The following is a 13,152-nucleotide window of genomic DNA, read 5'->3' on the forward strand; positions in this document are numbered from 1 at the left end:
TAGCTTTAAGTTCCTCATTCTCGAGGCGTAGAGGCTCAGCAACAGCTTCAGCCTTGGTGGCCCTTTCAGTTGCGTTCCGAGCAGTTTCCTTAGCCAGCCGAAGCTGTTCGTTAACAGCTTGGGCAGCCTTGGAACGGGCCTCGAGACGGGCCTGAACTTCAACTTCAAGGGCCTTGAACGCCTTCTCCTTCTCCGCAGCAGCCGCGGAGAGCCTCCTATTCTCCTCCTGGACAGCCCGCGCCTGAGCTACTTCTTGAATACGAGCTGCTTTTAACTTGTCGTTTTCACGACAAAGCAGCTCGACGCGCGGCTGCATCCGGGCCAGGAGAACCCGAAGCTCATTGGTTAGCCTACCCTCCTGGTAGCTAGCCATGGCTTCCCCCAACGCACCACTGGGAGCTGCGTGACGAGCCCACTCCACGCACTCCACAGGTGTGCGAAGGGTTGTTCCTCGGCGGATGTTCCATCGTGGAACATACACTTCATTGGAATCCGACACTGCAAAAAACAAAAAGCAGTTAGGAAAAGATGATAAAAAAAAAAATATAGGCCAAAAGAACCCTACGCACCTGTAGGGTCAACAACAGGCCGATAGCCGCCAAACCCATCACCTGAACCCAAGGGAAATCTGTCCAAGAGGTCAGGTAGATGGGAAGGAGGCAGAGTTTTGCGAGAAGCCCCATGCATACCTGAAGGATCGGCCGTCATTGCCGATGACGGAGGAGGCATGGTGAAGGCCGCCGCGGTAGTAGAAACCAACGGAGGTGAACTCACTGTAGGTGAACTCACAACCGTGGTCGCCGCTGCGGAGTCCGCAGAAAAAGTAACCGCCGGCTCAGTGAAAGATGCGGTAAATATGGCACTGACAGCCGGCGGTGATGTCATCACAGCTGGAACAGTTGGCTCAACGGAGTGAGCAACTGAACCAGCGGAAGCAGGCGCAGCCGCCTGGGTCGTCGCCTCAGGTAGGCTGACCAAGCCTACCGTCATGGGTCCGGAGGTACTCCTCCCCGCTTCACCCTGGAATGCGGTAGCATCCACGCCTGCACAAAGAAGATAAGTATTAATGATGGAATGCTATGAAGTTAAAAATAAAGTTTGTACTTACGGGTTTTCTTGAGCCTAAAAGTGCGGACAGGCGGGGATGAACCCGATGGAGCCGGCCTCTTCAAGCCGCTCACCGTTGTCATCCTGGGCTCTCCGGAGGTGACAGTCGTCGCAGCCTCCGGAGCAGTGGTCTTATCACCACCGGGGTTCCCCGCCACCTCCTCGCTCTCGGTCTCTAAATCAGACCGAGGCACCGGATCGGCAGTGGAGGCCACCTTCGCCTTCCCCTTCCCGCCGGCAGCCTTCTTCTTCCGCACCAACGAAGGACCATCTGCGGATTCCTCATCAGAACACAAGATTAGAGGAATTCCAGCAGAGGTTTCAGCATTGAGGGGTCGTGGGTTGAATAACGCCTTACCTGGCCGCCTGGCGCTCAGGATCTCATGGCCTGGCGGGTAGACCTCCACGAACCGATCCGCCGTCTGTTCAAGGATGGGCAACTCGTCCTCATCTAGAGCACGAGTACCCATCCGAGCGGGACTATCAGCCTCCCGCGGATACAGGAGCGACTGCAAGTCGTTCCCCTCTGAAATAAAAGAAAAACAGTTAGAAGACAAACATATATAAACAAAGAAGACAGACCGTACCATAAGGGACAGAGTTCAAACCGTATTCAAGGACGATTGGGATCTTTTGCGCATCCGCATCCTTCCACACCCGGCTCATCCCGAGCATCACCATCCCGGACTCTGCAAAGCGGTAAACCGGAGATTGGACTCGGGATATCTTTGAGAACCATTCCGCCTCCTGGTAGTTGGAGGCGTGAAGGCTGGGGAGTGCTTTGCCATTCTTGAACTTCATGGCAAGGGGGATGGCGCGAGCGGAGATAAAAAAGAACTCCCGCTTCCATGAACGAAGACTGCGCTCGGTTGCGCAAATCTTCAAACCCTTGATCCGGGTTATCAGAGTATACCACCCCTGGATGCACCTCCAAGAGTAGAAGGTCATCAGGCGGTCGACGAAGGGCTCAACGCACAGAATCCGGCACACCCACTCGAAGTGGCGAATCTTCGCGATCGCCATCGGGTGCACCTCGGTCAGGTGCACACCGTGCCTCTCCAGGACACGGTACACAAACTTTGTCAAGGGGAACCTAAGATTCCCATAGACAAAGAATGCGGCATATACCCCGATCTTGCCTCTGGGGGCATCATACACCATCTGATGAGGTTCAGGAAACTCAGGCTCAAGAGACTCGAGCATGAACTTCCTGACGATGTACTGATATAGATCGACAGGCAGAGCACACTGGCACTCGCCAGCAGTACTCTTGTCATCCTTGTCAGACGTGGATGACGGGTGCTCGGCGTACACCCCAGCCTCCTAGGCTGTAGCCTCAAGATCGTGAACAGAAGACATTTTCCAGGTATGAAAAAGAGAACGATTTCAAGAGAATGCTCGTCTGAAAAGGTGAGTATTCGCCGGAAATCGTTTTGAAGATGAAGAGAAAAGTGAAAGTGTGGATTACAAAGGACCCTCTCCCCCTTTATATACTAATCGCAATTAATGCGATGAATTTAATGCGAAAGAGAGAGAAATCACAGGTGCAATGAAACTATGACACGTGGCAAAAAGCAAGCTGGCAACAGCTGTTGAAAAGACGCGTGCCAGTAATTTCGCGGCCACGCGCCCGAAAATTCGCGCCCACGCGCCTGAAAAAGCGCCTGGAATGACCATATACTGTCACGTTGCCATAACTTCCTGCACGTCCTGACACTGTCAGAAGAAACCGTCGGACGACGTTTCAATAGTTTGGACTGTTCTTATCCTTTCACCAACTCTTCGAATTTCAAAATTTCAAAAAGATTCAAAAGCGGGAAAATACCCCTTACCTTGGCAACCAAGTAACTATAAGACAGGTGCGAGTAAAGTGTTAAGGCAAAACCCTTCACATACTTAGCACCCGCAGGGAATTGACGCCAGGAATACCTTGGAAGTAAAGTAACCGTAAGACGAGTGCGGGTACAGTGTCAAGGCAAAACCCTTCACATACTTAGCACTCCGCAGGGAATTCAAACCAAGAAGGATCTTCTGGGCCATGCTTGCGGAAACGGGAATAACATCCCCGCATGGCGGGAACGTCGAGAACTATATTGTTTGAAACTCCAAGATGGAATTAGTGGTTTTAACATAATTGATCACTATGTTGAAAACTAAAACCCCATGGAGAATCCACACAAGTGGGACTCAACGCTCCTGACTTGCGAGGAGGTTACAGACCTACCCGCTTCATACCCAAAGATCAAGCAGAAAAGTCGGGAATTTCTGCGTGACATTAGGAAAACCGCGGGAAGAATCCCCACGGAAAACCTTAAAACTAAAAACCCTTTTCAAAACCCCTTGCTAGTCCAAAAGTTCACCTCACTTATTAATAATTCATGAGAAGAACATTGGACTGGGGGGACTTGAAGAGGTAGGTCCCAGCAGAGCCCAGTTGGACCCGCAAGACTCACCTTGAACAGGGACGTCTGCGCAACGACCAACTGCTTCCGCAGGACCCACCATGCTCAGTGAAGACCTTACGCGCAGTACGCCAGCTGTACCCGCAGGGAAAGCCTCCCAATGGTGAAGTACCCCGCTTGTTCCCGCAGTTGCGGATACAAGCCATCAGGGAAGGCTACCCGCACTGATAGCAAGGCTACACGCACAAGGCACTAACTCTTGCTACTTCAGTAGTCACCTGAAGGAATGAGCAAGGCGGGAATACTCCCGCCCAAATGAGCCAGTCCGTATGCTTCTGGAAGATCTTTTGTACTATACCTACCAAGGTATGGGCAAAACAGACGATCTGACCAGAGCAGCCCATGAACCAATCACAGGGTGACAGCTCACCAACAACAGTACGAGGAGGAGCACCCTCTAGTACTGTTTGTCACTATTAGCCGCTGCCTACTCACCAACCCTTACTATGGGACGTGCGCAGCCTACAGTTGGTGGAACAGTGCATAGCCGGCAGTAAAGGAACAGTATACAGCCGACCTTGTCACTGTCGGCCGCAGCCTATCCACCAACCAGCATGGCTTGTGCGTAGCCCACTGTTGGTAGAACAGGAATACTATTCAGCCGGCTGTACCTTCTAGGAAACCTACCTTCGGCTATAAATACTCCAACACCTTGGAATGGTAAGGACATCATCTGATATCTCATTATCTTATCTTCTCTAGCAATCTCTTAATATACACTTATATTTAGAGCAATCTAGTCTGATTCTCACGCCGGAGGGTGGTCACAAGGAGGAACCCCCCTTCTCAGTGACGAGCTTACGGTGTCTGTTTTGCAGGTCACCTGAAGAACAACTTTCTTTGCTGGACCTCATCCTCGTGAGAAACATTACTTAGCCCCCAGATTATCCGTAATCTGCCCTGGGTCACTTAGTGTTTCTTCAGCTGGTAGTTTCATATATTCTGCCATTAAACATAGTGTAACAATTAACAACTCAACCTCGAATGAGCTGACGTGCCACAATATGCGGGGTATACAAATATAGAAGCATAACTTTACTAGATAGCAATCTTCATAACCATCATAAAGTTTAATTCACTCTCTTCATCCCGCCCAAAGTAACCTGTGAACCTGTGTGGAAAAAGGTTTACGAAATGAGCCGAATGCCGCCCAGTACGAATTAATAGGCTCAAGTAAAAATAAAATGTTTTCGGTAAAGAGTGTAATTTAAAAAAAAAACATGATGTCGGTAGTAAAACAGCTCCGGTAATAGTAAAACAGTTTTGATAAATGGTACACAATAAAAAAAACAGTTTTGCGTAAACAATAAGCTAAAACACTTTCAGATAAGTCAAAACGATAACGTGTGAGTTAGAATAGTAACATATCTAGACAGTAACATTAATTCATAACAATATACAACAGATAACTCATAACATATGTTTTAAACAGTAACAGATAGTTCATATCATACGGAGGTACCCATGAGACGGACATAAATATACCTTACACACTATAAAAAAACTCGTATTAGCGGCGACATTATTAGCGGCGACGGGAGTTATTAGCGGCGACCCCCTTGATCCGCGTCCTACCGAATCTGGGCCGTTGATTGCATTGTTGATCCAATTGCTAGGGTTTTATGTCTGGGCCGTCGCCGCTAATAGTCACCCGGGAAAATATATTTTCCTTCCCTCTCTTTTTGGAGATTCATCTTCTCCATTTTGCCGCCGTCGTCTCCAATTAGGTCGCTGCCGTCATCCTCTCTTTTCGGTATGTTTTGTGTCTCCGACGCCGTCATCCCTCTCTTCCATCTTACTGTGAATTTGATGTTTGTTTTGTGTTTGGAGTGAAGCTAGGGTTTTACCTCCGACGCCGGCAACCACTCCGGCCACCACGCTGGCCACCACTCCGTGCACCACTCTTCTTGGCAGAACACCACCACACCGACCACCACTCCGTGCACCACTCTTCTTGGCAGAACACCACCCCGCCGGCCATCACTCCGTCCACTACTCCGAAACAGCGACGGCCACCACTCGTCTCCACCGTGGTTTGTATTGTTAGGTGCTGCTCCTCATACGCCGGTCACCACTCGATCCGAGGCTACCACTCTAAAAAACTGTAAGATATTCTTTGTTTATGTATAATTGCCGATTTGTTAAAATTGCCTGAAAATTGTTCGAATATTGTTTGAGATTGCCGAATGGTGTTATTGATTTTTCCCTTGGTGTTTTTTTTATAACTGATTTTTGCCTCAGTGTTCACGGTTCGATTTTGACGGTTTTGGGTCAAACAATAAACCCAAACCGTTACCGACGGTTTTTTATTATCGAAAACCAAAACCGAACCATTTAAACTTAAAACGACGGGTTTTAATATAATTGGAATTTGAATTTTATTTCTTTATCTGTTTCTTTGTTGTCAATGTGAGGTTTTAAACTTATAATCAAGGCAAGTGATACATAAAAACACCCTCAGTTTCATAGAATTAATCATGTGTCAAGTGATACGTTTTAAGGTCCATACCTTGTTTAATTTCTGGTTTGTAACCATTCATACCAAAAAATAAAGCAAGCAGCATAACAATGGGAAACGCAAAACAAAATACAGATAATTTATACAATGACTATCGATTCCTATTCAAAAACCATCAATGCTCATGGTCACAGACTCACATGACCTTTTTATTAGCTTCTAGTCTCAACTAAAAACCCTTAAACCAAAAGTTGGGTTCAATAAATAATAATTTTAATGTTGAAACTTAAAACCGAATCAAATTAATACTTATGTATGATAGATATTATTTATACTTTGTATATAATTGTGTATCGTAAGTTATTTAAATGCTTTGTATTTGTATATAATTGTGTATCATAAGTTATTTAAATGCTTTGTGTATCGCAAGTTATTTATACTTTGTATAATAATTTTAACGTTGAAACTTAAAACCGAATCAAATTTATACTTTGTAATAATACTTCATAAGTTACTTTAAATTTATAATGATATCACTAATTTATGCTTATATGCATATAGCGTATTGTAATTTATTTTGTAATAATTGTCATATAATTAAAAACTATCCAATAAAGAATAGTTATAATGGTAATAAAAGATTAATTTTATTTTGTAATAATTGGTAATAAACTTCAAATTATATTATAAAACAATATTTTTAAGGCACAATACATCCTCAGTTGCAGCGACCGCGAGCCTAAAGGATTATTTTTATCTATTTATACGCACTTAAGGGGTTTTGCTTATGCTTGCTCTATTCCGGTTACGGTTCTATAGTCAAGTTTCGTTGTTACGAAATTGATATTCTTTTTATCTTTGTTTACATCTTTTCCACTCACTTGAATCACCACGAACTTAGAATACCTGCCCAAAATTGATTTAGAAATCAATTTTGGGTTGTCCCCGTTTTAGGACTGCCTTTTGAATACTTTATCTCATTTAGGATGTGAATGTGTATTACATGATTGTTCATTTAAGAAAGATTCGGTTGTCATTTTTCTTTTGCTCCTCGGATATATATATATATATATATATATATATATATATACACTTGGGAGCTAAGGGGAAATGTTGCCGAATTTTTCTTAAACAAACAATCGTGTAATATATATTCATATATGAGATAAAGTATTCAAAAGGTGGGTTTAGCAGCCTACCCTTGTAAATACTTAATCGGCCGTCCAAACAATCTTCTAATATTTTCCCGTAGCCTGAAACTCTAAATTATGTTTCAGTTGTCTGATCATGTCCGCCGATAAAAGTTAGATTACCAATCCAAGCATTAGATCAACTGAGTATCGGCAAGGACTCCAGTCTTTTATCGAGATATGCAAAAACAAAGTTGATAGCAGAGGCTATGTAAGATGTGCGTGTGCAAAATGTCAGAATTCTGCAGTAATACCTTACAAAAGTATGAAAGGTCATATGCGTGCATATGGCTTTTGTCGGACGTACACTGAGTGGATCTATCATGGCGAAAGTTTAATTCCTCCAGTTGTGATTGTAGACGAGATTACGCCGATTAACGATATGGCCGACGTTATCGAAGACGTTATGAATGAGCGTAAGGAAGAGGATACCAACGTTGATGATAGGGACTCAGGTTCAGACAGTAGCGATGTCCGTGATGATTTTGAAGAGTTGTTAAAGGAAGCCTAGTCAGAATTATATCCTGGTTGTACCAAGTTTTCTTCCCTCGACTATTTTAGCAAAGCTTATGCATATAAAGGTGAAAAAAAAAATGGACTAATAATTCACTTGATGAGCTCTTCGAGCTGTTGCAATCTTCACATCCAGAAGGCAACAAGATTCCCGCTTCGCATTATGAAGCGAAAAAGACATTAAAGAAGATTGGCATGGGGTATGAGTTGATAGATATGTGCAAAAATGACTGTGCTCTCTTCTGCGCAGAACACCAATCATTGCAGCACTGTCCTGTTTGTAACGAGATTCGGTGGGTTGATACAAAAACAAAGAGCAAAAAGATACCTCACAAGGTGTTACGATACTTTCCTTTGACCCCCAGACTAAGATGTCTGTATTGTTCGAGGCACACGGCAAAAGAAATGATATGGCATAGTAGGGGACAATCAGAAGATGGTACGATGCGTCATCCTGTTGATGGATCTTCATGGAAAGAATTTGATAAAAAGTACCTTAATTTCTTGAGGGATCCCCGAAATGTTCGCCTAGGGCTTGCAGCTGACGGTTTCAATCCGTTTGGTAACATGTCTTTGGCTCATAGCATGTGGCCAGTTGTACTCACCACATACAATTTGCCTCCATGGCTATGCATGAAAGAGTCCTCATTCATGTTATCCTTGCTAATTCCTGGCCTTAAGTCACCTGGAAAGGACATAGAAGTTTTCTTTAAGCCCTTGGTGTGTGAACTTAAGCATTTGTGGCAAGAAGGAGTATGTACTAAAGACGCGGCGACAAACACATTCTTCACAATGAAGGCGGTGCTATTATGGACCATAAACGACTTTCCAGCTCGTAGTAGTCTATCTGGTTGGAGCGGGCAGGGCTACAAGGCATGCGCGACTTGTAATGAAGACACTCCTTCAATGCATGTAACAAATAAAGTCATATATGTCGGTCACCGCCGATTCTTACATGCTAACCATGCGCGGAGAAAAAGTTTGGACTTTAACGGCGAGCCCGAGACAAGATCCCCTCCGAAACAATTTAGTGCTGTTGACATAGAAGATCAAGTCAGTCGTCTACTCTATCGTGTACCGGGCAAGCATCCCGATTTTGGAGGTGTTAAGAGAAAGCGAGAGGATTTCGAGTTGAACTGGAACACACGAAGCATATTTTTTAAACTTGAGTATTGGTCCTCTCTCCAGCTGAAGCACAACTTAGATGTAATGCATATCGAAAAAAATGTGTGCAATAGTTTACTGGGTACTTTTCTAACGAATGATAAAACCAAAGACACGGCAAATGCACGAGTCGACTTGAAAAATCTAAATATTCGAAGAACACAATGTTTGGAACGAAAGGGTAACAAGTTTTATAGGCCCCACCCAAAATACTCATTAAAGGTCGGTGATCGAAAGCTTTTCTGTCAATTTATAAAAGATGTTAAACTTCCGGATGGGTTTGGATCTAATATCAGCAAGAGAGTCACAGATAACAACTCTAACAGTACTGGGTTGAAATCTCATGATTGTCATATTCTCATGCAACACTTGTTACTGATTGGTATTCGAGGGTTTTTGACCAAAGATATTTATACGCCTATAGTAGACCTTTGCACATTTTTTAAGCAGCTTTGTTCAAGAACACTATTGGGAGATGATATGAAGAAAGCAAATAAAGCCATTCTTTTGATATTGTGCAAGTTAGAGTTGATATATCCTCCAGCGTTGTTTGACATTATGGTTCATTTAGTTTTGCATTTACCAGATGAAGCACTTCATGTAGGTCTAGTTTGTATGAGATGGATGTATCCGTTTGAAAGGTATATGAAAAAACTAAAACATTATGTCAGAAACAAGGCAAGGCCAGAAGGTTCTATAGCTGAAGGTTATGTTGCTGAAGAGGCTCTATCATTTTGTTCGATGTATCTTCGAGATGTTCAAACTCGGTTCAATCGCCCTGACAGAAACAAAGATGCCGTTGTCGAAAAAACTAAGTTGTGGGTATTTGAGTCTAAATGTCGCCCGGCTAGCGTAAAGAAGATCAAAATCTTACTATCAACGAGAAGCTCAATTTCGAATGGTTTGTCCTCGATAGTTGTCAAGAAGTTAGGGACTATATGAAGTAAGTGCTCATCTCTTTAACTTTTTATAATCTGTTAAGTATTTTCTCTTTCCTTATTGGGTCTATATTTTTGTTGTCGACTTAGTGAATTCAAATATGAACATCCCCAAGATGACGTTAAAACTAAATTTCTGAAGTGGTTTCTCGAGAAGGTAATCCATATAATCTGTTAGGTATTTCCCTTTTCATTTCGTTATGCATTTACCTGCTGAAGTAATGCGTTATTCTTTTTTTGTTAGTTATATTCGATGAAAGTACAAAATTCTCCTGAATTCCATCCAGAGTTGTATGCTCTTTCAATGGGTGCGGGAATAAATGCCTTTACTTACATTGCTTGCAAAGTCAACGGTTTTCGGTTTATGGTGCGTGGTCGTGACGTAGAAGGAACAACGCAAAACTCCGGGGTTCTAGCAGAAGGAGTGAACCATGAGAAATACTATGGCTAAGTAGAAGAGATCATTGAGTTGTGTTATGGAAATGAGTATTCAACTGTCCTATTTCGGTGCAAGTGGTTTTGATACTCGAAGGGGTGTTAGACATGATAATAATATCACCAGTATCAACACAGAGCACGAATGGGAGAAAGAAGATCAACTCATATTTGCTTCGCAAGTCAAACAAGTGTTTTACATTCAAGAACCTTGTCGAGGAAACCAAAATAATAACCACCGATGGGTTGTCAAGAATGTTAATCATCGAAAAATTTGGGATCTACCTACATTAAACGATGGCCGCGTTGAAAATGCTCAAAATGTTGACAATGACTTAGTAGAAGATCTTGACGTTGTTCATAACAATTCTTCATCTAATTGTTTACGTTCCATTGACTTTACTCAATACTTGTTAAACACGTCTTCTCATGTCACTGTGGGTGAGAAGTCAAGTAAAGTTAATCCGCCAACGGTTACCGATAATACATTGTCTGATGATGAGAGTGATAATGAAGAGGATGATTTTGAGTATGACACGGAGGGATCGGAGGCAGACACTGAAGAATCCGAGGGAGAGTTTGATTAAAATAATAGTTGTAATTTGTATTTGTATTTGGTTATAAGAAAACTTTGTATTTTTATGTAGCAATAGAAAACTTGAATCGTATTATATATTTGTATTGCATATCTTATAACTTTTCAGATCATGGCGAATGTCATGCCTCGAAGACATGGCGGCGATGGTGCCGAGGATCCGCCACCTCCCGGTGGTTTTCGGCGAGGTGTTCACGAGGAGGATGGTAAGTGTTACTATAATTAATTTATTTACTATATTTTATTCATTTATTATAAATACATATATTGTTATATTTATACATGTTGTGACAAATAAATTTTAATTGTATTTGTAGCTTTACCTCCTCGACGTAAGGGACGAGGTCCTGCCAAAAATAAGAAATTTGTAGCTGCATACAAGAAAAATGAGGGGGCCTTTGTCTCTCATATTTGACAGGAGTGCTACATTCATTCCAATTGGTGAGGTTGCCGACATATTTATTCACGAAGTGGGAATATACATGGGGAGGAACATCGCCTTTGACAAGGAAAATTGGGCGAATGTGTCTGAAACGGAGAAAAATGCTTTGTTCGAGCATCTTGGTGTAAGTGATTTGTTAATTTAAATATTCTTCATTTAATTATTTGTCTTTTACTTAATTAACTAATTTCATTTAATTGCTTCTAGCAATACTTCAATTTACAAGAGATAGAGTAAGATCCACAAAAAAATCTGTTAAAGGGTGGCATTGACTTTGTGATCTCAAAGCGATATAGAGATCGAAAAAGCAAAGCAAAAGGCCATTATAAGGCTGTGGGCGGAAAGGCTAATATAGACTTAACAAAGAGCAAACCCCCCACGGAGATGAGTGAAGAAAACTGGAAGAAATCTGTCGACCTTTTCCAGACCGTGTCACTTGAAAACCGGTCGTCGGTCAACACAATAAACCAACAAAAGCAGCAATACACAAACCGGGGGGGGGGGGGGGACAGCATCCTATAGCAGCTATGGCTACAAAAATGTAATGATTTATATTTGAGTTAATTGCCCGTTTGCCCCCTGTGGTTTGTCAAACTAGCACGTTTGCCCCCAGTGGTTCCGAAATAGCACCATTGCCCCCTGAGGTTGTTTTTTTAGTACCCGGGTGCCCCCAAACATGAACGTCCGTTAGTTTTCACCGTTTGGTGTCATATCTTCTAGGGTATTTTCGTCTTTTAACCCAGTGGTTCCGAAATAGCACCATTGCCCCCTGAGGTTGTTTTTTTAGTACCCGGGTGCCCCCAAACATGAACGTCCGTGAGTTTTCACCGTTTGGTGTCATATCTTCTAGGGTATTTTCGTCTTTTAACTGCATAAAGATGGAACGTCACAGTCAGTTTAATATCAAAACATGACATAGTGTTAACAACAAAATGCATAAGCAACATGTTTAATATCCACCCTTAATTCATACCAAAATGGTGGCAAACATAAGCCGCAATAGTTTTAGGTAGTTTTAGACAACAAGACATCTACTAATGTTTAATACAACCAAGTAGCATAACAAAACAAGTTTAAGTAATATAATCAAAGCAGTTTCAACTAGCAGGAGCAGCTCCATCATCACCTAGCAAAGCACCTAAAACAGAGTCATCACAATCCATATCAGTAGCAGTTTGACCAACACTTTCACCACCATCTCCAGCAGCAGCTTGACCAGCAGCTTGACCAACACTTTGACCTCCATCCCCAGCTACATTCTTATGTTTTCCGCAACCTCTTGAATTGTGCCCTTTATCACCACACATCTTACAAGTTACAGTGCCACCCTTCCTTGTCAATTTTCCAGCAACTTCCATATTATCTTCAAGCTCCACCTGGTCCTTTCTTCTATTCTTCCTAGGCCTGCCTATTTGTGCTCTATGAAATGGTGCAATCAATGTTGTTGGATCCTGACATTTTGGCCATAACTTAGGACCATTCAGTGGCCCAATCTTGTACTTGTAAACTTCTTTCCAAGTATCCATAAAATAACATGGATTGACCCATGTCTCTAGTGGACCAACTTCTTGTTTGTGAACAACCATATCCCAGTTGACAGCAACAACATGCTTACATGGAATTCCAGACAATTCCCATCTCCTGCAAGTGCAAACCTTTTTCTCCACATCAACTGCATATTGACCTCTAGTCCCAGTTACCTGCCACCTTTTATCACCACACCACTTTACAATGCAACTTGGTGCATTTTTCTTATTTCTCTCTAAAATGATTGTAGCCTTTGGTGTTAGTGGACCATTCCATTTATCTTGTGCCTTCATCACATTGATGATCCTTTTCATCAAGTAT

The 13,152-nt window shown here is 42.7% G+C and overlaps 1 protein-coding gene across 1 annotated transcript; it reads left to right on the top strand.

The window, feature by feature from the left end:
* The first annotated feature begins 7,925 nt into the window (after nt 1-7,925).
* Nucleotides 7,926-10,283, top strand: LOC143628469 (uncharacterized). The gene is made up of 2 exons (XM_077098058.1): nt 7,926-9,716; nt 10,077-10,283. The coding sequence occupies exons 1-2, from the start codon at nt 7,926-7,928 to the stop codon at nt 10,281-10,283; spliced, it is 1,998 nt and encodes a 665-aa protein (XP_076954173.1).
* Nucleotides 10,284-13,152: the final 2,869 nt, after the last annotated feature.

This window comes from Bidens hawaiensis, unplaced genomic scaffold, assembly GCF_021521415.1.
Source record: "Bidens hawaiensis isolate Kalapana, Puna unplaced genomic scaffold, B.hawaiensis_p1.1 tig00005003_1, whole genome shotgun sequence".
Classification (NCBI taxonomy): domain Eukaryota; kingdom Viridiplantae; phylum Streptophyta; class Magnoliopsida; order Asterales; family Asteraceae; genus Bidens; species Bidens hawaiensis.

Excerpts from the sequence above, each read along its gene's own strand:
- LOC143628469 (XM_077098058.1), top strand. The coding sequence starts at position 7,926 with ATGGGGTATGAGTTGATAGATATGTGCAAAAATGACTGTGCTCTCTTC. Across the intron at positions 9,717-10,076 it reads TCGAAAAAACTAAGTTGTGG|TTATATTCGATGAAAGTACA; the intron begins GTATTTGAGTCT and ends TTTTTTTGTTAG.